The 26,372-nt window shown below is 37.3% G+C and overlaps 1 protein-coding gene across 6 annotated transcripts in view; it reads left to right on the top strand.

The window, feature by feature from the left end:
* Positions 1-26,372, top strand: part of FAM184A (family with sequence similarity 184 member A) — a 77,806-nt gene that overhangs the window by 25,355 nt on the left and 26,079 nt on the right. For all 6 annotated transcript variants that reach the window (XM_027634302.1, XM_027634308.1, XM_027634307.1 and 3 more), the window contains exons 2-9: positions 2,532-3,386; positions 7,524-7,659; positions 10,758-10,939; positions 11,563-11,760; positions 15,045-15,167; positions 19,323-19,484; positions 21,280-21,401; positions 21,599-21,749. In XM_027634302.1, coding sequence (XP_027490103.1) covers positions 2,532-3,386; positions 7,524-7,659; positions 10,758-10,939; positions 11,563-11,760; positions 15,045-15,167; positions 19,323-19,484; positions 21,280-21,401; positions 21,599-21,749 — 1,929 coding nt within the window. The remainder of the gene's footprint in view (positions 1-2,531; positions 3,387-7,523; positions 7,660-10,757; positions 10,940-11,562; positions 11,761-15,044; positions 15,168-19,322; positions 19,485-21,279; positions 21,402-21,598; positions 21,750-26,372) is intronic.

The raw sequence follows: 26,372 nt of genomic DNA, 5'->3' as shown, positions 1-26,372 counted from the left end.
GTGCTTATTGAATTTGTCGATGTTCAGTGCTTTTTGTGGGGAGCAAGTCAAGGATGAAAATTTAAAGATACTTCTGAATCTGGAATTGCTTATAGACTTATTTTTTACTTGGGATTTTCACTGAAGTTCACACTGTTGAATCATAATACCCTTGAAAATACTTTGATTTACACTTTCTGCAGATCATAGCGCTGCATAACTTGAGACACTGCCTGAAGTGAAGAACATTACGGCACTTCTATGCACAAAGACAGGAGTCAAGGGTTGTTTTTAGTATGGGATTTGACCTAGTGTTCTGCAAATTCTTATTATAATAACCAGATCTTAAGTGTGAAATTTCTTTTTTATAGTACCTTTTAAACTACATCGTCCGGCTTCTCTAACCAAAACTAAGGCTTATTCTGCAAGATAGTGTATGTACATTTACCAAAAAAAACCAAATGGAGTGTTCGGTCCAATAGCTGAGACTGTATGTTGGTGACAGGAGGGAGGAGAAAGCTTTGTGATTAGAAGGTACTGTTGGCATCACCAAAGACAATGAGAACATAAAAAGTTGAAACCTTGGGTGAAGGACATTGCAGTGATAGTTGTGATTTTCCTAATGGAATTGCACGTGGTTTTGTTGTCATTTTTTGCAATTTGTTGGTGGAGTTTTTGAGTGTCTGAACTGTGAAGCTCCTTCACAGTAGGAGTTTTTTTGGTTTTGTTTTTCTGGGGAGGAAGAAATCCAAAAGTCTGCTTGCTGACTGCAGAGATAAAAGCATTATTAAGAACCATTACCAAAGCTATGGAAAACCTATGTTTTTTCCTGTGTCGTTAAATAGCATTGTACAAATGTTAGAAAAATTGAATTAGAATAAGTGAAAGTGTCCTTTTATGATATTTCTAAGTTATTTCCTTGGTATGTAAAGTTGAGTGAGGTTATTTAGCTTTTTCATTTCATCTGATAGTGTTTCAGAACTTTTTTCTTTTTATGTTTTCTATTTTGCTATTTTAATCTAAAGCCTGTCCTTTTAGCTTTCTATGTCACAGATAACAGAATGGGGAATGTTTGTTGTTTCAGGCATAAAATTTAGAATACAGTGTCTGGACTTTTGCTAAAACAAACAAAAACGAACCAAAGAAAAATACCACCGGAAAACAGAGCACGTTATATTACATGGCCAAAATCTTGGATCTGCTTTTCCACTTATGAGAACTCTCTTGAGCTTTGTAGCTTCTCTGAACACTGGACTGTAAATACCTTCTCTAGGTGGAACATAGAGGCTTTGTGCTTGGAGCCAGGAGAGCAATTCTGAGCTTTCTTCATATTTCCCAGCCCTGAGGGCAAGTCAGCACCATCTTCCTCTGTTGCCTGGTTGAATGCCAATGGAGGACTGGCCTAAGTTCTGTCCTCATGGGAAAAAAAAATCCCCTGCTGCTTCTTTGTTGTCCATTTTTGTTGCTTCTTGTTTATTTCTAAGATATGCAATATATACCAGTCAGAGGACTTTTTCCCCCCCCCAGATATGTGTAGCTTTTGTGTTACTTATTAAACTACTAAGCTATTTCTTATAGCTCTTCTGCCAGTAAGATATCTGGGAAGGGTGGGGGTATTTACTGGAGTTCTTGAAGCACAAAAGATTGTGTTAACACAACCTATTGCATGAATGCTTCATTCACTGACATGTACACACACATACTTACCCATACTTCCTAGTTAAAAACCAAGCTGATGATCTACTGTGTTGTAGTGCAATTGAAACATCCCATAGGATATATCTGGTTATCTCAAAACTTCCACTGAAAGTCAGTGGCTTTACTGTTTTCACAGCCCTCTTGAACTGCTTTACTCCCTGGGCTCCCTAGATTGTTGCCTGCTCTGCCCTGAACTTTTCTGTTCAGCTGACTTACTTTGTTGTTGAATTCTGTAGCGAGTGACCTTAGACCTTAGGAGATCCGCATACACCTACTGCTTACTAGATAAGCTGTCAAAAGTGAAATTGTGTGCGGGCAACCATCAAGCTTACAAACCAAAACAACTAGTGTTTGCTTTTTAAATGCTATTTGATGTTCTGAAATGAAATATTTAAGAATGGTTAGCATTTGGAAAGGAGGGATTTGAGATTTGGTTTTTGTTCCAGTTTAATTTGTTGTTGTTATATATGCTGCATGTGTTATTCTCCAACAGAAGACCTCTGTTCAAATTATTTTTAAGGCTATGCTTTTAATTATTTTTAAAAAATTTGGGAGGGTTTTAAAATGTGTTGACTACGCTTTTAGTAGTATTTACAGCAGCAACATGCAAACTTTCATCAGGAAAATTACAGATCCAAAGAGTATAGAAAAACTGTTCTACAAGATGTGTAAGAATATCATGACTAATACAGCGTTTATGCTGTTACAGCCATAATAACATTTGGTGTTTTATTTGTATGATGAAAACAAGCCAGATTGTCAAAGTAATTTTCAGAGTGCTTACATGTTTTTTTCTTAGGATTTAGCAGGTAACCAGAATGCCTTTTCTCTAACATAGTGTTTCATGTTTGCAGGTAATATATGCTTTGAACACTAAAAATGATGAACACGAAGCAGCTATCCAAGCCCTTAAAGATGCTCATGAAGAAGAAATTCAACAAATTCTTGCAGAGACCAGAGAGAAGATCTTGCAGTATAAAAGTAAAGTGGCAGAAGAAATGGATCTCAAGAGAAAGATTCAGGTTTTGGAAGAGTCACTAGAAGATCATAAAAAGATGAAACATCAGGCCTTGACTGAATTTGAAGCATATAAGGATAGAGTTGAAGATATGCAGCTTTGTGCAGAAGCTCAGCATGTCCAACGTGTAGTGACCATGTCAAGGGAAGTAGAAGAGATCAGAAAGAAATTTGAGGAAAGGCTACGAAGTTTCATACAATTGCAAGTGCAGTATGAGAAGGACAAGCGTACAGCCCTGGAAGACTTAAAAGCTGCCCACAGGCTTGAGATTCAAGAACTTCTCAAGACTCATCAGAGTCAGAACGCTACCTTAAGTAAGGGGCAAGAAAAACTAGAGGAATTGCATAGACTGGAGCTGGAAGACTTAAACAATAAAGTTGAAGAGTTAAGGCTGGAAAGAAAAAAACTCATTGAGGACTATGAAGGCAAACTCAGCAAAGCACAGTCCTTCTATGAACATGAACTTGACTCTTTGAAAAGATCGCAGCTTTTTACAGCAGAAAGTCTACATGCTTGCAAAGAAAAAGAAGTGGAGCTGAGAAAAGAATTTCAAAACCAGGAAAGTATGTTACGGAAGAATCTGGGAAAGCTTAAAACTGAATTGCAAATGGTCCAGGATGAAGCTGCCAGTCTAAGGGAAAAATGCCAAAAACTTCAGGTGGCTCTTGGTACAGCAGAAAACAATGTTCAGGTGAGACTGATGGTGCTGTTCCCAAGGTTGTGAACTTTCGTTTCCTATTTATTCTATCTTTACATGAGGCTGGTAGGTTGAGGTAATGGGAGTGTGTAAACTTAATTTTATGTCACTCGGTTATCATATTCTAAATTTTTTCATTTATTTGTATTTTAAACTTAATTGTTTAATTAACAGTGTTTTCACAAGCGATAACTGAAATACTGCACACATTTTCAGTATGTTACTGGTTTTGGTGGGGGTAGAGTTAATTTTCTCCATAGAAGCTTGTAGGATGCCATGTCTTTGATTTGTGCTGGAAACAGTGCTGGTAACAAGGATATTTTAGTTATCTCTGAACAGTGCTTACACAGAGTCAAGGCCTTTTCTGCCTCTTAACCCACCTCACCAGCAAGGAGGCTGGGAGTGCACAAGGACTTGGGAGGGGACACAGTCAGGACAGCTGAATCCAGCTGACCACAGGGGTACTCCATACTCTGTGGTACCATGCTCAGCATATAAATGTGGGGGAAGGAAGGGGGAGGATGTTCAAAGTTAGTGTTTGCCTTCCCAAGTCACTATTATGTGTGATGGAGCCCTGCTTTCCTGAGGATGCCTGAACACCTCTCTGCCCATGGAAAGTGGCAAATGAATTCCTTGTTTTGCTTTGCTTGTGTGTGTGTGGCTTTTATTTATTAAACTGTCTTTATCTCAACCCACAAGTTTTTCACATTTACCCTTCCGATTCTCTCTCCCATCCTACTTTGGGGGTAGTGAGCAAGCAACAGTGTCGTACTTAGCTGCTTACTCAGTTAAACTCCAACACAATTTTATTATAGTGTGTTGGATTGACCCTGTCTGGATGCCAAGTGCTCACCAAAGCTGTTCTATCACTCCCCTCCTCAAGGCAGGGAAGAGAGAATATAATGAAAGGGTTAAGATAAGAATAGGGAGAAATCACTCCCCAGTTACCATCAAGAGCAAAACAGACTTAGGCTGGGGAAAAGGAAATCAAATCAGAGTAGGATGAGAAGTAAAACTAAATCTTAAAAGCACTTTCTTCCCACCCCTTCATCCTTCCTGGGCTTAACTTTATTCCCAGTTCTCTATCTCCTCCCCCTCCAGCTGCACAGAAGGATGGTGAAGGGGGGTTGTAGTCAGTTCATCACACGTTTCCCTGCTGCTTCCTCTTCCTCAGGGGGAGGACTCCTCACACTTTTCCCCTACTCTACATGGGGTCCCTCCCATGGGAGACAGTCTTCCACCAACTTCTCCAACGTGAGTCCTTCCCATGAACTGCAGTTCTTCACAAACTGTTCCAGTGTGGATCCCTTCCATGGGGTGCAGTCCTTCAGGAACAGACTGCTCCAGTATGGGTCCCCCACAGGGTCACAAGTCCTACCAGGAACCTGCTCCAGTGTGGACTTTCCACAGGGTCACAGCCTCCTTTGGGCACCTGCCTTGGTATGGGGTCCTTCACGGGCTGCAGCAGGACAACCTGCCTCACCATGGTATTCATCACAGGCTGCAGGGAAATCTCTGTTCCAGCACCTGGAGCACCTTCTCCCTCTCCTTCTTCACTGATCTCAGGGTCTGCAGGGCTGTTGCTGTCACATACTTTCACTCCTCACTTCTCTGGCTGTGATTACTTTTGCACAGAAACGCTTTCTCTTTTTTTAAATCTGTTATCCCAGAGGTGCTCCTACTGTCACTGGTGGGCTCAGCCTTGGCTAGTGGTGGGTCTGTCTTGGAGCTGGCTGCCATTGGCTCTGTCAGACACATGGCACGCTTCTAGCAGCTTCTCGTAAGAGCCACTGCTGCAGCACCCCCTAGGCTAACAAAACCCTGCCACACTAACCAAGTACATTTGGAAACTGAAGTTTCTTATCCCTAAAGAGAGACAAGACATCCCAGAAATACAAATACAAAGCAACAAATAGGACTGGGTATGCTGGACTTGAATAAAAAGATTCTGAAATTCTGCTCATTTTTTTGGTAACGGGGCTGAGGTTTGAAGAACAGCATTTTCTGTGGGTAAGCTTGAGCATCTTGTCTTGGATTTATAGTTACTCTCAACTTACAAAGCCTTAAATGTGATGGTCATAGTAATTTTGGAAACATCATTGGTAGAGCTAAGATGGCCCATGAGCTTTTCTCATTTACTGTCTAATTCCAGCCCATCTTTTGGACTGTCCTTCCTTCTTGTGTAAAGGCTACAGAACATAGTGAAGGAAGACCGCTGCCTTTATCAGATGTTACATTCAGAATACATTTTTCCAGTTTCCCAGGGGGCCTGCCAAGAGTTCATTTCCAACTCTGTTCAGTTAACGAAGCAGAACTCTTGCCCTTCAGTTGACTACATTGAGAAAGCAGGTTTCTGGCAAGCTGCAGTGAAGAGGAAACCCAATGTGTGTTGATCATTCCTGCAAGAGGAGGAGTCTAGTAGAGTATTGGTAGCAGATTTTAAAGTCAGGTCCTACTCTGATCACTGTGGTTGAGATGATCAAAAGCATCATCTAGTGTCTGTGTTTCATTACCTGTCCTGTACAGTGTTTTTCCCAGTTCTTTTTTCTGCTTTAGTTTCTGAAATGACCCTTTACTATTTCAGTAACTTGAATGATAAGAAATCTGTATTTCCTTTTAAAACAGAACAGGATTTTCATTTCCTTCCTGCATGGCTGAGAACACGTCATCATGCTATCCAAGATATGCTATTGTGAACCAGTGCATCAGACTTAAGGCATATTTGAAGTTTAGAATCATAGAACCATAGAATAGTTTGTGTTGGAAGAGACACTAAAGATCATCTAGCTCCAGCTCCCCTGCCATCCGCAGGGACACCTTGTGCTAGACCAGCTTACTTAGAGCCCCATCCAGGCTGGTCTTGAACACCTCCAGGGATGGAGAGTTCACAAACTCTCTGGGCAATCTTTTCAAATGCTTCACCACCCTCACAGGAAAGAAAGCATTTCTTCCTAATATCTAGTCTAAAGCTACCCTCCTTCAACCAGGGCCATTCCCCCTTGTCCTGTCACTACATGCCCTTGTGAAAAGTCCTTCTCTGAGTCTCTTTTAGTCCCCCTTTAGGTACTGGAAGGCTTCTTGAAGGCCAGCTCCAGAGCCTTACCTTCTCCAGGCTGAACATTCCCAACTGTCTCAGCCTGTCTTCATAGAAGTGTTCCAGCCCTGTGGCCACTGAGTGTATTCCTCTGGAGTTGTTCCAACAGGTCCTGGACACGCAATACTGCAGGTGGGGTCTAACAAGAGCAGAGTAGAATGGCAGATTCACTTCCCTTGATCTGCTGGCCACACTCCTTTTGGTGGAACCCAGGATACAGTTGGCTTTCTGGGCTGTGAGTGCACATTGCCGAGTCATATTGAGCTCTTCGTCCCCATGTCCTTCTCCTTGGGGCTAACCTTGATGCATTTTCCACCCAGCCTGTATTTGTGCTTGGGATTGCTCTGACCCAGGTGCAGCACTCTGCACTTGGTCTTGTTGAGTTTTGTGAGGTTCACACAGACCCACATGTCAAGGTCTCTCTGGGTGTCATTCCTTTCCTCCAGCACATTGACCGCACACCGCACAGCTTGGTGTCATCAGCGAACTTGCTGAGGGTGCACAAAATCCCACTGTCCATGTTGCCAAGAAAGGTGCTAAAAAGTGCTGGTCCCAATACCGACCTCTGAGGAACATTTGATTTAAGTAAATGCCCAGCTCTCATTTATATGTCTCCATGTGCAGCTTAAATCTGAGTCAGTACTAGAAACTCAGAGTTGCAATGAAGGACACTGTAAACTGCTGTGAATATATGATGTATTTTTTAATGTGAAGAACTCTCACATATTAGAAACCAGGTTTCCAAAGTTGGCCCCCAAACTCTGTGGACCATTTTACAGTTTATATTTTTCCATATATTTCGAATATTGTCATGTTTCTGTTACGCATTGTTGTCATACCATAGATCCACTATATTGTTTTTCAAAAAATATTTTTAAAGTATTACATATAACACAAAATCAATATGGCAGTAATATTACACTATTTCAACTTTTGTATGAAGAGAACTTGTTTGCTGAAAGGTCTTTTCTGTGCCTTTTAACCTAATGCTCATTTAAATTTACACGATGATAACAGGTATTGTGTGCTTCCTCTAGGTTCTTCAAAAACAGCTAGATGATGTGAAGGAGGAGGAGATGTCATTGTTAAGCAAACACAAAGAAGTGGAAAGCGAGCTCGCAGCTGCTAGAGAGCGCTTACAGCAGCAGGCCACTGATCTTGTTCTCAAAGCCAGTATGTATGTCAGTAACTTAATCTGGAAATGAACTTCATCCTTTTATTCTAACCTTTCCTTTTTCTGTCAACCTTGTGCAGGTTTAGAGTTTCTGAAGACTGTTTAATGCTTTCCGTAGAAATTTGTGACGAGTTTTGGTATTTTTTTGACTTTTTTGATATCGCATGCATTGTACTTAAGACTCTTTTTTTTGTATACTTATTTCTCCAAATGTTCTACTTGAATGGCGTGTACATATCTTCCAGGCCTTGGAACTGCATTTGTGCAGAATGCTTATGCTGTTTGTCTGTCCTCCGCATAGTCACTGAAACATGCTTCCTGCTCCTCCATCTTTTTCAGTTGCCTTTTCTTTTTGCTGACATTGTGGTACTTTGCTTTTTACCTACTGTCAGAATACTTATTGGATAATAAATCTCTTAAGGTTTTCTCTATAGCTGTTTTTTTTTCTCCTTTGTGTTTGTTGGCATATGGAAAGGTATAAAAAATTCTTTAAGACCTGGCTGTACATGCACAGGTTTTCCCTCTTAGGCCATGTCTCCCTAGTGAACTGCTGAGTGGTAGGGAATTGGCCCAAGAGCTTGAACTTGGTCAACGATATGATAGGTAGGGTCTTGGGCTGAAAAAAAGACCCTGGCTTATCTTTGGCCTTGTTCAACAAGGCCAGTTGTAGTGATACCTGATTATTTTCCACACAAATTAGCACAAGCTCAGAATAGTGTAGGCTACATATTTGAACAATATAGTGGCCAGCAGGGGCCTGAGACTGCAAGGTTCTATTGGATGCAAACATCTGAAAGGAATAGGCTTGCCACCTGTTCCTTGAGTATCTTAAATGTGAATCTGACCCCCCAAAAGGTGTTTTGTGAGGCACTCATAGAAAAATTGATGACCTGAGACGGTTGGGGGGAAAAAAGCCCCTGTTCTCATACACTTTTCAGCCATTACTGTTTTGTTCCTTAGGTAGAAGCATGTGAGTGGTTCACCAGGCCACCCCAAATAAAGTGGAAATAAATATCCAGGCTGTTTTTTCCATATTACTAATGGCATCAAGTCAGCTAGCCTGTGATTGAGTCCAGCCCTGGTCTCCTCTGGCACTGAGGCTTTTAGCTTTACCAGAAATTCCTATATGTCTGTGCTGTTGCCAAGCTCAGTGGCACTGTCAGTGGTACATCTTTGTTTTACAGTGCATCACTGTGCAACAAGAACCAGGATCCCTGTTTACACTGGTGCCACCAAGCCATCCCCATGTAATGTAATTGGCTTCCAGCCTGTTTCAAAATGGTTTCTGACACTGGCCCACTGCCATCTCCTTGATTTTCAGCTCACGCTGTCAAAAATCCTGCTTCAAAGAGCCTGAATTCTCATACTTAATTACCATACAGAGTGTTTACTCATCATATTGCAATTTCAGAACACTGTATTGAGTCTATTTCAGGCAATTAATACATTCTTCTTCCATTTATCTTGAGATTCCCAGCTTGGAACTTCTGCATTTCATACCTTTTGTGTAGAGTATGAGGAATGGGAAACCTGTCTTGTGTGACAGTATTGCTAGGACAAAAGCTCTAGATCAGTGTGTGTGCTTACAATAAAATATACATACATATATACATATATGTTGGCATACTTCCCAACACACTAAAAATTCTTCTCTCCTTGCTACATTCTGAAATTCTGGGTTTGAAAGTATCTTTCTTAAATGGCCGAACTTTTGAAACAAGTTTGGTTTTTTTTCAAAATGTTGTAGAAATTAAGCATACCCATTATCTTAAGTTTTTCTCTTCAGTTTTTAGTTTTACAAACAAAAATACCAAAATGATTCATAGAATTCTTCAGGGCTTAGTACAAGTAAAGGTGTGCATTTTTTATGAAAATACCATTAATTTTGAAGCTTTTTTAGTTTTCAAATTTCATTATATATTGCACTGTTACTCCCTTCACATCAGTGTCCACGGACAACAAAGGCTAAAACAGTTTCCTTTTTGGCACATCTTCCTTTTAAGCGCAGATAGAAATGAATCATGAGGCTCAGTGATTTTGTCTTGTGAGAAACAGTAGCACGCAGTCCACTTTCTTAGCTATTTCTTAGTAACTTAAATTTAAAAGCAATACTCTGTTATTAAAACTCAATCTGTCATTTTTGAGGGTTATAATAATGAGAGAGGAAACAAAGAAGTCTTACCTAGGAGTTGTGACTAAAAAAAGGAATAAAAATTATTCTGAGTAAACAATACCTCTCATCTTCCAGTTGAACAAACCTAGAAGCATCCTCTTTTCCAAAATAGTCTTCAATCCACTCCAGAACCTCTCCCAAAATAACAGGAATTTCACTGCTATAGTCAGTTATGTAGTGGTAGTATTTTCAATAATACAAAGATGCATTAAAAAGAACGAGGACAAAAGTTTCTGAACCTTTTTCCACTGGTTATGTGAAGGACAGATGATTCTATTGTCTAGTTTGAAGTTGTTGGGGTTTTTTTGTTGATTGGTTTTTAAAAATATATCTAAAGAAATAAAAATAAAAAGTAAGCTTCTAACCTGCAATACTTTACTATAGAGAGAATGAGTTTTGTTACATCTTTTAGTCATACCCGTATACCAAAATAAACAAAGTTTATTAGTGTTATTATTAATTCTGTAAGTTTTACAGGAGCTAAAGCTATATCTAGCATGCTGGCTAAATTATGAGTTTGATAAAACAACAATATTTTTACCTTTAGATGTCAGTGTTTTACTTTCTATTGTGTAGCTTCTCATGGGGTGAAAACGTGTGGGTTTAGGGTGGGTAAGTTCTTCAGATAGACTGTCAGTGTTCACAGTGTTGCCTACTTCTGCTTTACCTTGAGAGTCAATATGCAACTTTGAACCAGGAAAATTGAAACTAAAGGAGCCCCAGCACCAAGTACTCTACTGTTGTTGGACATTTTGTAAAAGTAAAAAAGACAGAAGTGGAGAGGAAGAGAAGTATTGCAGTGAAGACAAGGGAGATACTACATGCAAGCTTCCACTAGATTTGTACTGTCCCTGGAGTCTGACTGTGCACTTCAATTGCATGAAACCAATGATGTGAGGTTTTAAAGAGCTGTTTTGTTTTTAGGTCACATTGGAATGCTTCAAGCTACTCAAATGACTCAAGAAGTTACAATCAGAGATTTGGAATCAGAAAAATCTAGACTAAAGGAAAAATTGTCCCAGCTGGAAGAGGAAAGAAACTTATTACAAAGCAAAACACAGAGTCTGGATGAGCGACAAAGGCAGCAAATTCTGGCATTGGAGAAGGTTAAACAGCTTATTGGCTTTAGCTGAATAAAAACAAAAGACCTAGAATTCTCAGGGGAAAAAAAGATTATGTTTTAATTTTTGTTTGGCATGACTGGACTAGGACCAGTATGTTTCAAGTGTGTCTCATGTAGCAACATTGACTAATGTAGAGTGTAAAGTGAGATTAGAGGGAGGTTCAGACTGCTTTGGACATCTTTTAACAATTTCATTTGATTTATGACCTGGTGTGTGTATGCCTAGTATCTAAAGTGTCTCAGGAAGGACAAATGTGAAAGGGCTAAAGAACAGTTTAAAAAGCAATTTGCTGCAAATGCACTGAACATGTTTGAAAGTACTGTACTGAAATTCTCTATAAGCTTGATACCTGATTGCTGTTTTCCCAGATTAAATAGAGGAAAAAGTAGATTTTTAGTAAGGATATATTGCTTTGCATGGATCTTTTGAAACTACCTTTTTGGTTATGGAATTATGTAGTCAGTGCTTCATGTTTGCTTAGTTTGTTTTATATGGAAGTTAATTTTTGGTAGATTTATCTCATCAGTAATATTTTTGTATTTTTTTTCTGCTGTTCAAATTTTTTTACTACTCAATAGATTTTTTTTTTTTCCTGTATTTTATAGAAAGTAAATGAAGCAAGGGAAACACAACGTGAATATTATGAGAAGGAGCTGGTAAAATTGCAAGCAAGATTGGAAGGAGAGGCAGCACAGTTAAAGGAGGCTCACTCCAAGACCTTAGAAGAACTGGCATGGAAACACCATACTGCAATTGAGGCTGCACACAGTAACGCTAATAAGGATAAGAAGAAACTGCAGATGGTAGGTTTGTGTTTTCTTAGTAATCAAACATATTACAAAAATCAAATGTCACACTTTGAATCTTGTATTGCATGGTTTTGTTTTATGGCAAGTTAATTTGGAATTACCTACAGGTCTGCTGGGTCTCTCTGAAGAAACTGCTTAGCTTTCATTTAAATAACAAATATCTTGAAAAGAAAAGCACTTGTATTGTCATTTGTCTGCATACAGAAGAGAAATTCTCAAATTATACAACTATCTGTTCAAGTATAGTAGTTGTTTCTTCCTGGCATTTGTGACCCATATTCAGAAGGGTTGCTATATCAGTCAAGATCAGTTCTTCTTCTGAAGATGAAAGATTATATTATTATAACATTTATTTAGAATTTTCACAAACAGTCCAGAAAGACAAAATGGCACTATATTAGGACTTGGCTATATGTGTACTGAGAAGATGACCACAGCAGTTCCTAGCTTACATCATAAAATTGTGCTCACTGTACAGGATTCTTTTACTGGAATCCTGAAACTGAAAGGCCTTTTTTTGTTTCACAAAATTGGCCTTTTTTTGTCGAGATGAGAGGATCATTTATGAATTATTTCCTTATCTGATTGTCTGTACCTTATACACAAATTTTGCCTTACACAGGAAATACAGGATAAAGATTAATTGTTTAATTCAAGGCTTTGTTATATGCTCCTCTGATGTATTCACAGGAAACATACCAAGCAACACAGTTGTAGTTAGTGATGTGCGTCTCAGACTGAGGTTGAGTTTGTTTTCGTAAATTGTTTTACTAGTGTGTTGCTTCTTAGTTTTATTTTTGATAAATCCCAATTTTTTTTTAATGTTACGCAGTAATTGAAGTTGTTCTTTGAGATATATGTATATCTGATCTTTCAAATTTACTTTCTTTGTACCTTTAAACATGCCTGTTATTAAGACAATGTCTCTTAGGGATTTCTGGGTATATTTTTCTTTTATTTCAGTACAGTGTGGGGTTATTTTTATTTTCTTTTGTTTTGTTTGTTACTAAAATAATGTAGAGAATAAAACAAAGGATATAATAAAATATTTTTTCTTAAATAATTAAATTAGTTGAAGTAAGGAATACTTCTGTAAATGTGAGAACTCTAAAATTATTTTAAAAAAGGAAAACTAAGTATGAAATGATGTTAGGATCAAGATCTGGGTAAATCTTAATCAGATTTCATTGATTTTAAATCTTAATCAGATTTCACTGTCTCCTCTGTCAAACCTGTCTCACTAAGCACATGTTGTGGTGTTTGAGTAATCCAAGGAAGAAAACAGGCTTAAATGCAGAGAAGAATTGAATTTAGTATAAGGAAGAAGCATGGTTACCAGAAGCCTTGGGATAGAGGACATGAAGATTTATTAGGACTGGAAGCCTGGGAAATGCATCTGGTGTTTGCAAAGTTCTGAAAAAAAAAGAACAGAAGAGAATTCTACAGGATTAGAGTAGGACTCAAGAAATAGCTTAAATATTTCTTTTTGCTTCAATTCTTCCATCTATAAAATGAGCTGTAAAAATGGCATCGAGACGATTAGGAAAATAAGAGTTGCTTATAATTTTGCAGTACTGCACAGCTGTACTGACAAGTATCATTAAAGAACTATTTATTCTGTTATCAGAATAGGGTCTAAATAGCACTAGTGGAATTTAACAGACAGCAGATTTCAGCATGAACAAGATAAATTGATCCAAGTTTCATTGAGCAAGGACCATTTGTCCCACAAGGAGACTGATCTGGGACCAGTGAGAATAACAGGCACTTGTTGAGTTACATTGTGTAGCAGAGTTAGTGACAGTGTAACCCTTTGTTCTGTCACTCTGTCCAACTTATATTGTGAAGGAAGAGATTGTGCAAGCAGTTTACACAGACATTTTTTATTACCCACCTCATACCCTAATGTAGTGCTAGAACTAACAAGCTAATAGGCTTAATGTGCTTACACCCCTCACAAAACACTTGAAGAGTCTCTGGTTTTGGGTGAGGAAGGCTCGGCATCTCTTGCTTCTTGGAGTCAGCTGGATAACACTGCGATTCTGTCGTGCAGCTCCCTGGTTTTCTCTAGAGTTTTGTATCTTTTTAGGACTGTTTTTTCCTCTTTAATACTTGAGCTCTCTCTCTCTCCCCATATCTCTGCAATCTTACCAATATCTGCAGTTATACTTTTTGTTTTGGGTTGTCTCTGTTCTACATATTCTCATAGCTGTTTTCTGAGGTATTACTGATTTCTCAGAAATCTGAGCCCAGGGTTGCACAGAGGCACTGAATCAATGCTAAGCCTTGCATTACAGCTGAGCCCCTAGGAAGGAGTTAATTAAGGAGCCTCTGTAGCTGCACAGAAAACCTTGAAGTCGTGTATGACATGACTCTGGAGCACATTGCTTGGCAACCTTAATTTTCTTCAATAAAACATTGTGGTATAATAAATTATATAGTATATTCCACTGAAATATGTGATGAAGTTCTTAATTTTAACATATTTCCTTTAAAGAATTTTGTGAAAGAAATTGTTCTTCTGGAAATGTATTCTGAATATTAATAAAGCTGAAGTGTAAATTTATAGTTTTCCTTGAAAAAGAAAAGGGTTTCTAACATATATATATACACAACATAGGCTCACATAAGACAAATATAATTCATTCAACAGTTACTTTCAGAATTTGGCTATTACACCACAAAGACTGAATGAAAACAGAAGTGTTACTTGATTCTTTCCATGTAGTTAAACTTGAAAACTAATTATTGATTTCTTTTGGTTCTATGTAAATTTTGTAGATATGGTGTAGGTTTTTTTTTTTTTAACCATAACAACCTGAAAAACTTCACAGAGCTCATTCTGGATTTTAAGATTTACTATTTTCTGTGGGTGTTATGTGTAGGAAATAGATGGCTAAAGGATGAAGGACATGCATATTATCAGTGTAATTTTATAAAAAGTGAAACCTTCCATCAACTCAAATTGAAAAACTGGAAGTGAATATAGTTTTAATGATTTTGATAATTAATTGAGAAGTAATTGAGAGGAAAGTTCTGTTTGTCTCTATTTTGTGATTAATAAAGGATGTTACATTATAAAATAAATGGGATAATTAAGACATTCATCATAAAAGGAAATAAATATTCATATTTTATGAGTTTAAGGAAAGGGTGCTTCTTGGTTGAGATAAAGAACATTTATGCCAGTAAGAATCATTTTCATGTGGGACATCTCTACTTTGCAATGACTGTATGGCAAGTATTTAATATTTCTTCCATCCTTCTTATCTCTGAAGGAGTTGGAGCAGCAGTTTGAGAAGGAGAAACTACATTTGGAGGATGACAAGAATCAGCTCCGACAACAGTTGGAAAACATGAAGGAAGAGCTGACAACAAAACTGACTTCTGCCAATCAGGAGGCAAGGGTTAACTTAGTTGTTTCAGCTGTGTGTCCTTTGTGCTAGACCACATTTCAGTGATCTTGTGCTGAGAGTCCAGGACAGCGGTAGGACTATCCTGTTTAGTCTGTTTAGTGCCTTGTTTCTGTTTAAAGTAGAGTATTCTTCAAAGATGATGAATTATTTGACTGCTGCTGAGCGTTGATTTTCTTTTCCTTTACAAAATTAACAAAGTGGGAGATGGAGCTTTGTTGATGTAAACAGCTTTTCATTTTTAACTCTACTTATATTCTGATTAGATACACAGACCTCTACGCAAAATATCAAGAGACGGAGAGAAAATTAACAGTATTTAAACCCATATTTAGTTACAATTAACATATTGGAAATTCTGGTCAGCTACCTGACTTGAAAATGTTCTTCATATATTTTCATCAAAAGATGACATGAAATACTTACAGTAAGACCCAAATTATTTGTGATGTTTTGTTATAGGCAGTGTTAAATGTATCATATTTCAAGACAGTTTTAATATTTTGAGTTTGAAATTACTACCTTTTCATAGTATAATATGTTTATACTAGACATGCATTCTACTGATATCAAAAACATTAATCTGTTCTTTTCTGGAATTTTCGCCTTGTTTCAAGAAAATTATTCATCAGCTTCATTGTTCAGCAAGGCCCTACATAGGATTTCAGTGTGTGCTTTAAGACAGACTTAAGCATGAATTTAAGTACTGTTTTGCAGCAACATTTTTCATTACTATTTTCTATACAGTGCAAGTTCTGGAGAGAACAGGTGTCTAATTCTGGTGGCTTGCAAATTGCACAAATGCTAAACTAGCTTAAGAACAAAACTGCTTGTTTTTAATGTAATTAGTGGGTGAGACTGCCCTTTTGAAAGTATAGATAAACATACTGAAGTATAGCTTTATGTGTTAATATATATTGTGATATTAATAATATATTAATTTACATCATAATGTATTAAATTATTGCCATCATGGCTAGGCTTTGCAAACAAAGATTTGGGAAGGGCTCTACCCACATTTGCTACAAGCACACTGGTGGCTAAAAAGGCCAATGCCAGATAGACACGTCCAGTTGCAAAAGGCACAGCAGAAAGACTCCTTAGGTGGTGTCGGCAAGACACGAATCTTTCTGCGTTGTCTTTTCTCCTCAAGAGTGATCCTGTGTGCGTGCTCAAAGGAAGCATCAGTGTTATAGATGGTGTGTCTCCAGACCTCCCAATTGGAGGCCAGAGTAGACCAGTTATGTTGATCAATATGGCCAAGGCTGAGATGTTGTTTCAGGGAGTCCTTGTATCTTCTCTTTGGGGCTCCTCTCTTGTGGCAGCCAGTGGCAAGTTCACCATAGAGCAAGATCTTAGGGAGGCGGTGGTCCTTCATCCTGAGACATGTCCTGCCCAATTAGTATATACTTCCAGAGTAGTACCTACCAGATAGACAGGTATGGCAGAGATTATATAATAGCAGAGCAGCTGAATCTCCCATCTTTGGAGTTCAGCAGCACTGCTGATGAGTCACTCATGAGTACCAGTTAAACAGGAGACTGTGCTTCCTTCTGATGGTTGTGTGTGCCTTTGCCAGTGCATCCAAGCTTAGAAAGCTGCAATTGAAGCTGGAACTGCTCCTACTCTTTTAACATTATGCTTATCTGCATTCAAATTGATAAAAATATAGTGTATTAGTTATTTATGATAACAAAATCAAACACAAGTTTATTTTTCATTTCAGTATTAAAGAAAGTTTGTATGCTATTTTTTCTTGTTGCTGAATTAGATCTGAGGAGAGCACTGTTGTGGTTCTATTGTCACTCAACACTGTTGGCTTAAATTTAGTTGCTCTTTCTCAGCTTCTCTTGGGTTCCTGAGCAATAAACTTGCTCTTTCCTTAAAGGAAATAACTTCAAATGTTTTAAGAATGAATTTTTGTTACTTAACTGCTATGAAGTACAGGCTTGAAAAATTCATCAGCACACTGAAATAAGAAAACAGAGGCGTAGCTAAGGAATAGAAGATTAACATAAACTAAAATAGTGAATTAGGGCCAGCTGCTATTTAGTATTTGAGTTTATATACATTCCTATGCCAGGATAAATATAATATAGTGTATATTGCATATTGAAAGAATGAAAGAAAATGTACAGGCAATAAATTTGCAGTGGTCTGTAAATCCACTCCACGTGCTATGGTGGAGATATGTTTCATTTCATTATATGTTTATGTTGAGCACATGAAAGAAGTGCCTCACTTGTAACCACAGCTTACCCTTAGATCTCTATTGACAACAGACAGCAGTTTCTCAATGCCTTCACTGACCTGGAAGAAGATTCCCTATGATGTGTCTGGCACATCATTAGCTTAGCTCTTATGTTTCTACTGTTGCATCCTTTTTTTGGTTTGTTTAAAGTTACAGAAGTCATTTAACAGTAACCATGTATTTATTACTTTCTGTGGATGTTAGCTTAGTTCTGGCTTCCCTGCTGAGAAAGCTGCTTTTGAACCCATGCCATCCTTTCTTCTTTTTGACAGACTATTTGGTGGCAATTATCTTGGCTAAAGGACAAGGAAGATTCAAGCCTCATTAGGCTTGCTCCTAGTACTAAGCTATTTAAGAACAGTGTAATCTTAAATACTTGACAGAGATTTTTTTGAGAGTTCAGGTTAAGTCAAGATAGTGGCTTTCTCACATAATATATCAGGATGAGGCTGGCTGTTTGCTCTACAGGTTTGTTTCCTTTCACTGTAGACCATCCAAGACCTTTTAGAAAGATGCTTTGTTTGTGTCACTTGACAGAGCAATCTAGGGACTTGCTGTCTCCATGCAGAGGATTTCTGATTATATTGCTAAGGATCGTTTTAAACAGCCTCCAGCATTGCTTTGTTAACAGCAGAATATATCTTTAGCCCTATGAGTGGCATTCCTGCATGCTCCCCTAGCCTACAGGACTGCTGTTCAAGTTTCATGCAAGTGGTTTGCTATTACCAGATATGTAGGTAGCGATATACTTCCAGGATATCAATACAGTTTTGAGGACAATTCTTCATGTAGGAATCCTCTGTCACGTAGTAGTGCTTTTTAGGGAATTACTAGTTGTTTGAATTTAATGCAAAGGAGCACAGAGACAAGTACTCGAGTTTACTTTAGTTCTTCTCTGAGATCTGTCATGCCAAAAAAATTTTAGATTCCTTTCTGAGAGGAAAGGAGGAGTCCTTGTTTTTAGGCACTCCATGGTTGCCTACAGAGGGAGAGAGTTCTGGGAGGGAGGGGTGGTGCCCCTGGTTATATTATAAAGAGTATTTGCATATCATTATTCTAACAAAGAGAAAGAGTGGTTGTAACTCTTCCCTGTTCATGCCTGCAAACCAAAGCAGGGACACTTGTGCCATTGTGAATGAAATTCATCTCAACATACAAAGGCAATGGCATAGACTACTGCTTCTACAAAAACTTCAGTTCCAATTAGCTCCTGTTCTTTGGTTCCTCCTGACTCCTGTTATTCTGTTTTTCCAGCCTACATACTTAAAATTTTTTATCTCTCCTGTAGCTGGTGAACAATATTCAATCTCTAATATATTTATCTGAAACAAAGAAGTATAGTTATCATCATTTTACGGATGGGGACCTGAAGCACAAACAGGCAGAAAGGAAGTGTTACGTGGCAGTTAAGGAAATTACCACATTATACTCTACAGGTATTAGATTGAGCTTTAACTAGGCTGATTTATGGACAGGTAGCAATCTCAAAACAGAGAAACTTATACCTTAACACAAGTTAATTTATGTATTATATTAGAGTTTATGTATTTTGAAATAGTTCTCATCAATTTGTATAAAACATGCTTTCTCACAGTAAAGTTAGAGGCAATTTCATATCTTTTATGTAACCTTGCAAAGTACATCAAACACACATTGGATATAATTTTTTTTTACTTGTAGAAATCCTTTAATTTAGTCTTTGATTTTATAATATTACAGGAACTTGTTTTTAAGTATGGAAATGTTAAGTGATATTAAAGGAGAACAGGCTGTGCAACTAAAAAATTTGCTTAGGTCAGAATTAGAAAATACTGGAAGAAAATGAAACCAGGTTGGCTTGGCTGCCATTAGTAATAATTATGGAAATGACAACTTTCTTTGTTTTATCATAGGTGTGTCGTCTGCAAGACCTTGTACGAAAAAGTGAGCAAGGCCTTGGGACTGCAGAAGGACATATCTCCAGTCTTCAAGAAGCTCAGGAAATACTACAGAAAGAACTAGAATTAACTAGAGCAAGACTGCGAGAGACCACGGATTCCTTGTATAGTGTTGAGGTAACCATAATGTTGGAGAATAAGTTGTGCAAAGCACAGTCACAGTGATTTTGGTCTTGTTTTTAAAATGGCAAGAAGTATTATGGTGTACACGTTATTGAAGGAGACTCATGTGGCTTCATTAAAAGAGAGATTTCTATATCTAGCAGAGAAGGAAAAAAACCCTGAAAAGTAGGATGGGTTGTTTTGGGGTTTTTTCTCCTTTTTTTTTGGTTGGTTGTTTGGTTGATTGTTTTGGGGTGGATGTTTTTTTTGTTGTCAAAACATTTTTAGTATTTTAACAGGTAATACTGCATCTTTCTGTGCTTAATATAAATAGTAGCTGTGGCAAAATATGTTCAGAGGCTGGATAGAATTTCACAAGAATGTAAAAACTGTATGTGTTACAATGTTGCTATTCCAGACAGTTCATGTCTTGCTGCAAAATAAGATCCAGACCTTACTAGTGCTAGAATTCACTAAAACATATTTAATGTTTTCCTTGAGTAGTGGGCACAGTCTTCATTTTAGTCTCAAATTTAGAATTTCAGTAGAGACTTGAGGATACTTTATAGATATATGCTATGATATCTTGAAAGATAGCAGACTGTCACCTAGAAAATGTGACCACTTTGAACCACTGAAGCAGTTAATCTGTCTACACAAATGTATTGTCATTTTAATTGGCTTAGTTGAAACTAGAACAGTCAGTTAGTCTGTCAATAACTCATTGACTGTAATACTAAGTAAACATTTCCTTTTTCTTTCCTCAGTAGATAATGTACATTTTACCAGATCACAGAAATGTTTGGAGTAGCAAATATTAAAAAAAAAAATGTCACTGAACCTGTTTTCTTATTTTCATAACAAAACCAGCCGGAAACAGGATATTGGTATATTTTTTTAATTTCTTTCAGCTATGGTCATTGGGTGTGCACCATATTACAATTTATAACTTCCTTTGTATATTCTTGTAATTTCTGTAAGTGTCCTTATGAACTAGTATTGCTCTCTTCACCTGTTAAAATATTTCAGTAGTTTCAATAGAAGGTTATTAGCACTAACATTTATCTTAACAGATTTTAAAATATATAAAAATGCTACATTTTAAAAAGTCTTAATTAAATTTAGAGAGCCATGTTTGCCTCTCATGTATGAAGCAAGCACTGCTGAAGAAAATTCATGTAAGGCTTTCTAGGTAGTACCTAATACTATTCTAGTATGGTAAAATTTGAACAGAAATTGATAGGCATTTTAAAGATAGTGTTTTCTGTGTTCAGACTGTGAAACCTTGTTTCTAGCAGGTTTGTCTAATCAAGAAACAGAAATAAGTTATATGAAACAGAAATAAGTTGTATCAAATATGGATAGATCAAGCTTTGAAATTCAAATACTGAATGTTTGATGCTTTAAAAATTTTAAAAAACAATCAAAGCCTTCTTGACAAGGACCCAAGCAACCTGCTCTAGTTCTGGAGTTAGTCCTGCAGTGAACAGGACTTAATGACCTTTTGAGGTTCTTTGCAACATAAATTGTTCTGTGGTTCAATGTAATAGTATTTGAAAAGGCTACTTGAAGAATGACCTGTTGGAAAGTTGCTTTTTATAGTAATGTAGACTTCTGTTTCACAAGTATGAAATATCAGCAGATGTTTAGGCATTAATTATGCATAATTAGGAATTATACACTGAAGAAGTTGTAGTTCAAATTTTATGAGTCAGTTGTAACTGTTATTTTTATTATAAATATATTCATTTAAGGCTTAAAATATGTTTTTGCTGCTGATCAGTCTCTATTGTAAAGTTTGTGTTTGCAGGGGGAACTAGATCAGGAGAGACAACAGCACGAGGCAATGATTGCTGCCATGAGAGAAGAGGAAAAGTTCAAAGTTGACAGAATGGCACGTGACTTGGAAATAAAATGGACAGAAAATCTTCGGCGAGTATTTTTTTTCCTCTTTCATTCTTTAATAACAAATGAACTATGTATTATATGCAAATGTACTTTCAAATGAGATGTAAAGCAAAGGTTTCTGCTATTATGTAAGATTTTTCCAATTACTACTGAAATCTTAATTCTTTTTCACTTCTTGCACAAGGTCCACTGCATTGTAGTTATTTGACCTTTGTTTTTAGACAGGAATGTAATAAGCTTCGTGAAGAGCTGAGGCTGCAGCATGAAGAGGATAAGAAGGCTGCCATGACTCAGCTGTTGCAGCTGAAAGAACGTGAAAAAAACGCAGCAAGAGATGGATGGCAAAAAAAGGTTGAAGATCTTTTAGACCAGGTAACTATGGTGTCTTTGAGAATTGAAGAGCCATTACAATTTAGTTGCAGGTGGTTTATTCCTAATTAACTGCATTGAATTGGTTGTGATATCTGACTTTGAAAAGAAATTTCTTAGCATAGTGCTTTTTAACCTAATCATTATAAAATATTTTAAATAATATATGAACATAATTTAATTATATGAATGTTCTTCTTTACATTAAATGTGAGTAAAACTTTTTACAGTTTTGAGGGGAGATGTGGGAGGATGTTGACAATCTCACATCTTCACTACAAGATTTTTTTGATTCTGTTTGCTCACCTGTTCTGCTGTTAAATATCTACCAATGCTAATTGGTTGGACTTAGAGTTAGGGAATCCCTTATCTTTACAAAAATAATAATTCCCTATCTGTACAAGAATAACACTATACAAGTCATGGAAAAATCAAAATGTCTGGGATATTTTGGGATAATTTTGTATAAATATTGAGGTTTTTTGTTGGCAACTCATATTTATAATCTCAGTTATATTAGATAACTCAAAGAAAATACTTGCTTTGTACTTTTTCCAAGTCATAAATTCTATAGAATTGGTTTTATTTACTCCAGTTTGAAGGAATAGCTGATAATGAACAAATACATTTTAAAGTAAGAGAAACAGATTTTGGAACTCATTAAATGGCTGTGATTTCAGGGTGTTATTGTGGAACGACTTTTAATTTGCTGTCTAATTTGAGAAGTCTAATAACTGAACACACATTTGATTATACAGCCTCTTATAGGAGCATATAACAATATATTTTGCTGACAGGAGAACTTAAGCTTGTAAAATCTTGTGGTTCAGACTCATAAAAGCTGGAGGTTTTCAAAGTTCTTTTACAACATGAACATAATAAGATTTGGACTCATTTGATTTTAAGTTTCAAGTTACACAAGCCTTAAGCTTCATTTACTTTTTTTACTTCTACCTATAAGTAACATTTCTGTAGTTTTGATATATGTTTTAAAAACTTTACAGGCTCTTTAAATAATCTCTTTCAGGACTTAATTATGCTCAGAGTGAGGTTTTTCTTTAAATTTAGGCAGAACCTTCTCTGTATCAGTTCATGATCATTATCTCTCATTGTCCTGTAGTACAGAACTGTAACAAGGCTGGGTGCACTTTCTCTATAACCACCTCATAGGTACTGGAAAGCTATTAAGTCCCACAAAACCTTCTCTTCTTTAGACTGAACAGTTTCCTCAGAAGGATATATGTTCCAGTCCCAGCCATCTTGATGGTAGCTCTCCACTGAACATGATCAAGTTTATCAATATGTGTCTTGCACTAAAGATTAATGAACTGGAGGAGGAAACAGAATATGCCCTCCAGGTGATGTGCAATATGTGCCAAGTTGGAGGGACTGATCCCTTTCCCTCAAATTACTGGTTGCTGTTACAGCCCAGAGTGCTGCTGGCATTCATTGCTGCCAGGCCACGCTGCTGATTCACATTTAGCCCACTATCAACTAGATTGTGTGAAGCACATCTGTAACCCAGTATGGACTGGTGCAGGGGTTCAGTCCATCCCATGTAAAGGACTTTGCACTTGCCCTTGTTGAATTCTGTGAGGTTCCCATCAGCCCGTACCTATAACCTTTATAGGTCCCTCTGGATGGCAGCCCTATCTTTCACTGTATTGTGTCCCCTCCACTGTGTCGTTCTCCACCTTCTACTCTCCCCCATTTGGTGTCATCCATAAACTTTGTTAGGATACTATCTATCTCCTCCTCCAGATACTAGAGGAGGTACTGAAATGAGCAGGTCCTGGAGAAGATGCCTTAGAAACTCCACACTGAACTAGAACAGCCTGAGATACTAAAGCAGGGCTGTAAAATTGTGTATTTGTTACACCCAGGTTTTCATTCGTGGGAAGATGCATTTAAAACCCATTTGAAAGGCATGAAGCCCATGTAAAAATTAGGAAGAGTGGAGGGATCCAGCTCTTCATTCTGCAATTCAGATGTTTACACCTGAAATAGTGGTCTGGTCTATACTGGTAGTATTATACAATGATTTTTCAAAATAATACAAGACCAGAGTCTCTGTTAAATCATTTGTAAACTCCTGCCTTGGCAGCAAATGTGGCCTATGTGCATTCTTTATGTTGAGAAAGTGTCTTCAACATTTAGTTGCATAAATGCTGTTCAGAAAGATTGAATTCAGAAATAAAATGCTCATCAATATGGGTACTTAATTTTCTATTATGTATTGATACATCTCCGATTTGATTTAAAGACAAGCTACGAAGAAGTGTATCACCTAACTTGAAGTACAGGAATGGTTATGTAATCGAAGTGTTGAAAAAGCAGGTTTAAATATAGTTACTTAAACTCTAGAAAAATACAACATAGAGTATGCCCACCTTGGAATGCTGCTGACTGGTGCTGGAAAAACTGAATGAAGAGACAGCTATAAATGTTAACAATTAAAAAATCCCAAACAGTTCAGTCAAAAAACTTTATGCCCATAAAGTGTACTAAGCTGGTTTGGGGTTTTTTAATTATGTTATCCTAATCTGTAAATTTATGCCACTTCTATTTGTTGCACACTTGATGCATTAAGCTAGGTAATAGTTTTACCAGTAATGCTAAGTGGTGCCTCACAGAATGCACACAGGATTGTTGTTATTCTAACTGTATAGCTTTGTTATGAGTAAAATCATTTTCTTGAGGTAAAATGCTATTCAGCTGATTAAGTGCTTAAATACATCACTTACCATCTACAGTTAAATGTAGATGGTAGTTTAACTAGATCAGTGTCTGGAGACCAAGTGTGTAGTTCTTATCACTGATATGAGATATTATTCTAGAAGACAAAAAAAGAAAGTGCTTTTCCTTCTTTTCCCCTGTAAATGGCACCAAGTACTTCTGCATCAATCCATGAGAGTCTTTCATCATGAAATATGCAGTGAATTCGGATGTGCTAGCTCGTTTCCATTCCTCTTATCTGTATAGTGGGGTTTTAACACTTTTCTTAAAAACGTTTTACTGCTGAGAAAGCTTCAGCCACGGACAAAATAGGAGGAATTTTCTTTTTTTTAAAGCATGAGCATGTTCTCTCTTTTGCCTGTCTGTCTTATGCAATGTTCAGTTCTGGGCACTGAAATATACAGTTTAAGACCTGCATTCTTCTTATCTGTTTCTTCATGTGATAAATATTTCTTCCTGTAAACTGAATCAAGTATCTCCATTGTATATGGGCTTTTCTAAATTTGAACAAATATTGAGTCTCTCATCTTTCTTTCTCTTCAGTAACACATTTCAGTAAATTAAATGTTTTTGACAGCATTTTTTCCCATATGTAGCTTTTCCATTCTTATGTATACATGACCAAGCATTAGTAGGACATTCTTCTTTCTAAACTTGGCCAACTTTTCACAGTGGAAGTTACGTCTTCTGTTAATGGAAATATCAGAAGTAGTACAGTGAGAATTGACAAAAGTATACTACATATGCTTTGGTAGCTTTTGTTTATTTTTCCTACTTTTTTGCAGTTTCTTTTAAACTGTCAAAGTAAATAGGAGGAAGTTTGACATATCAAAATATAAATACTTCCTTCTGATGTAGACATTATTCAAATTCTAGTTTTCAGAAAAGTTCAAACTCAGTCTTAAAATGCTGGCCTTAAAGTCCTGAGTATACTCTTGTTCATGAAGTGGAATGCTGAGAAAAGTCACTGAACTCCTGTGCACATCTGTAAATGACTGTTGATCAGCCTTCAGCCAGAGGCAGTTACTGCTCTGTCTTTACTTGCCCATGTGGAGGTGCTAATTGTAGAACTGATGTGCATCCACAGCTCCTTTCTTTCCCCAGCACAAGGATTACTGGCCTGTTCCACAGCCTGGGTAATCCTTGCATGAGAAGATTTTCTCTCAAATGGGTGCTGGAAATTTCTACAAGAAATAACATGTATATACCCTTTATCGGTTTCCTGAAGAAGGGAGATAAACTTTCAGCACAGAATCCTTTTACTCAACTTCCTTGCACTTGATATTGTCCTGAACACACTGTCTAAAGGCTTGTCTGTCAGAAACAGAGTGGAGGTAAATTTCAAGTAACTCCCTCTAATTCACTTTGGCAGCTCTTGTATTCAAGAATACTTGTAAGGTTACCATGACATCTAGTGGATGGTAAGGGATTTTGGGCAAGATTTAAAAAGCAATTAAAAATCTAAAAAGCTGAAATCCAAAAGAATAAAAAGAAACATCATAGCAAAGAGGCAGAAAAGAACAGAGGGCACCTGGAATGCAGTTCAGGATAAGGTTTTATGCCCTTCTTTCATCTGTAGATAACTGTTTTTCCAAAAGAGCATACTGTCTTTGACTCTTGAAAACTTTGACAAGTTACTACAGCTCTCAAAACTGTGGTCTTAATGGGACTGTGCTGCAACTCATGCGGCCTCACAGAGAATCAGTGGAGATTTGGGAGTTTCTGCCTAGATGCAGTGTCTGTGTGCATCCTGCCACTCACCACTGATTTAGAAGAATGGTACTCCTGTATTCTAAATGGGAAACTTATGCTTTAAGCAAGTCAGAAATTACCGTATGGTGAGCATGTGGATAATCACACAGTCCAGAGTCGCTGCAGTCCTGAGGGCCA

Source organism: Corapipo altera, unplaced genomic scaffold (genome assembly GCF_003945725.1).
Source record: "Corapipo altera isolate COAL_440 unplaced genomic scaffold, ASM394572v1 2b, whole genome shotgun sequence".
Lineage (NCBI taxonomy): Eukaryota > Metazoa > Chordata > Aves > Passeriformes > Pipridae > Corapipo > Corapipo altera.
This window is presented reverse-complemented; position numbering and strand designations above follow the sequence as displayed.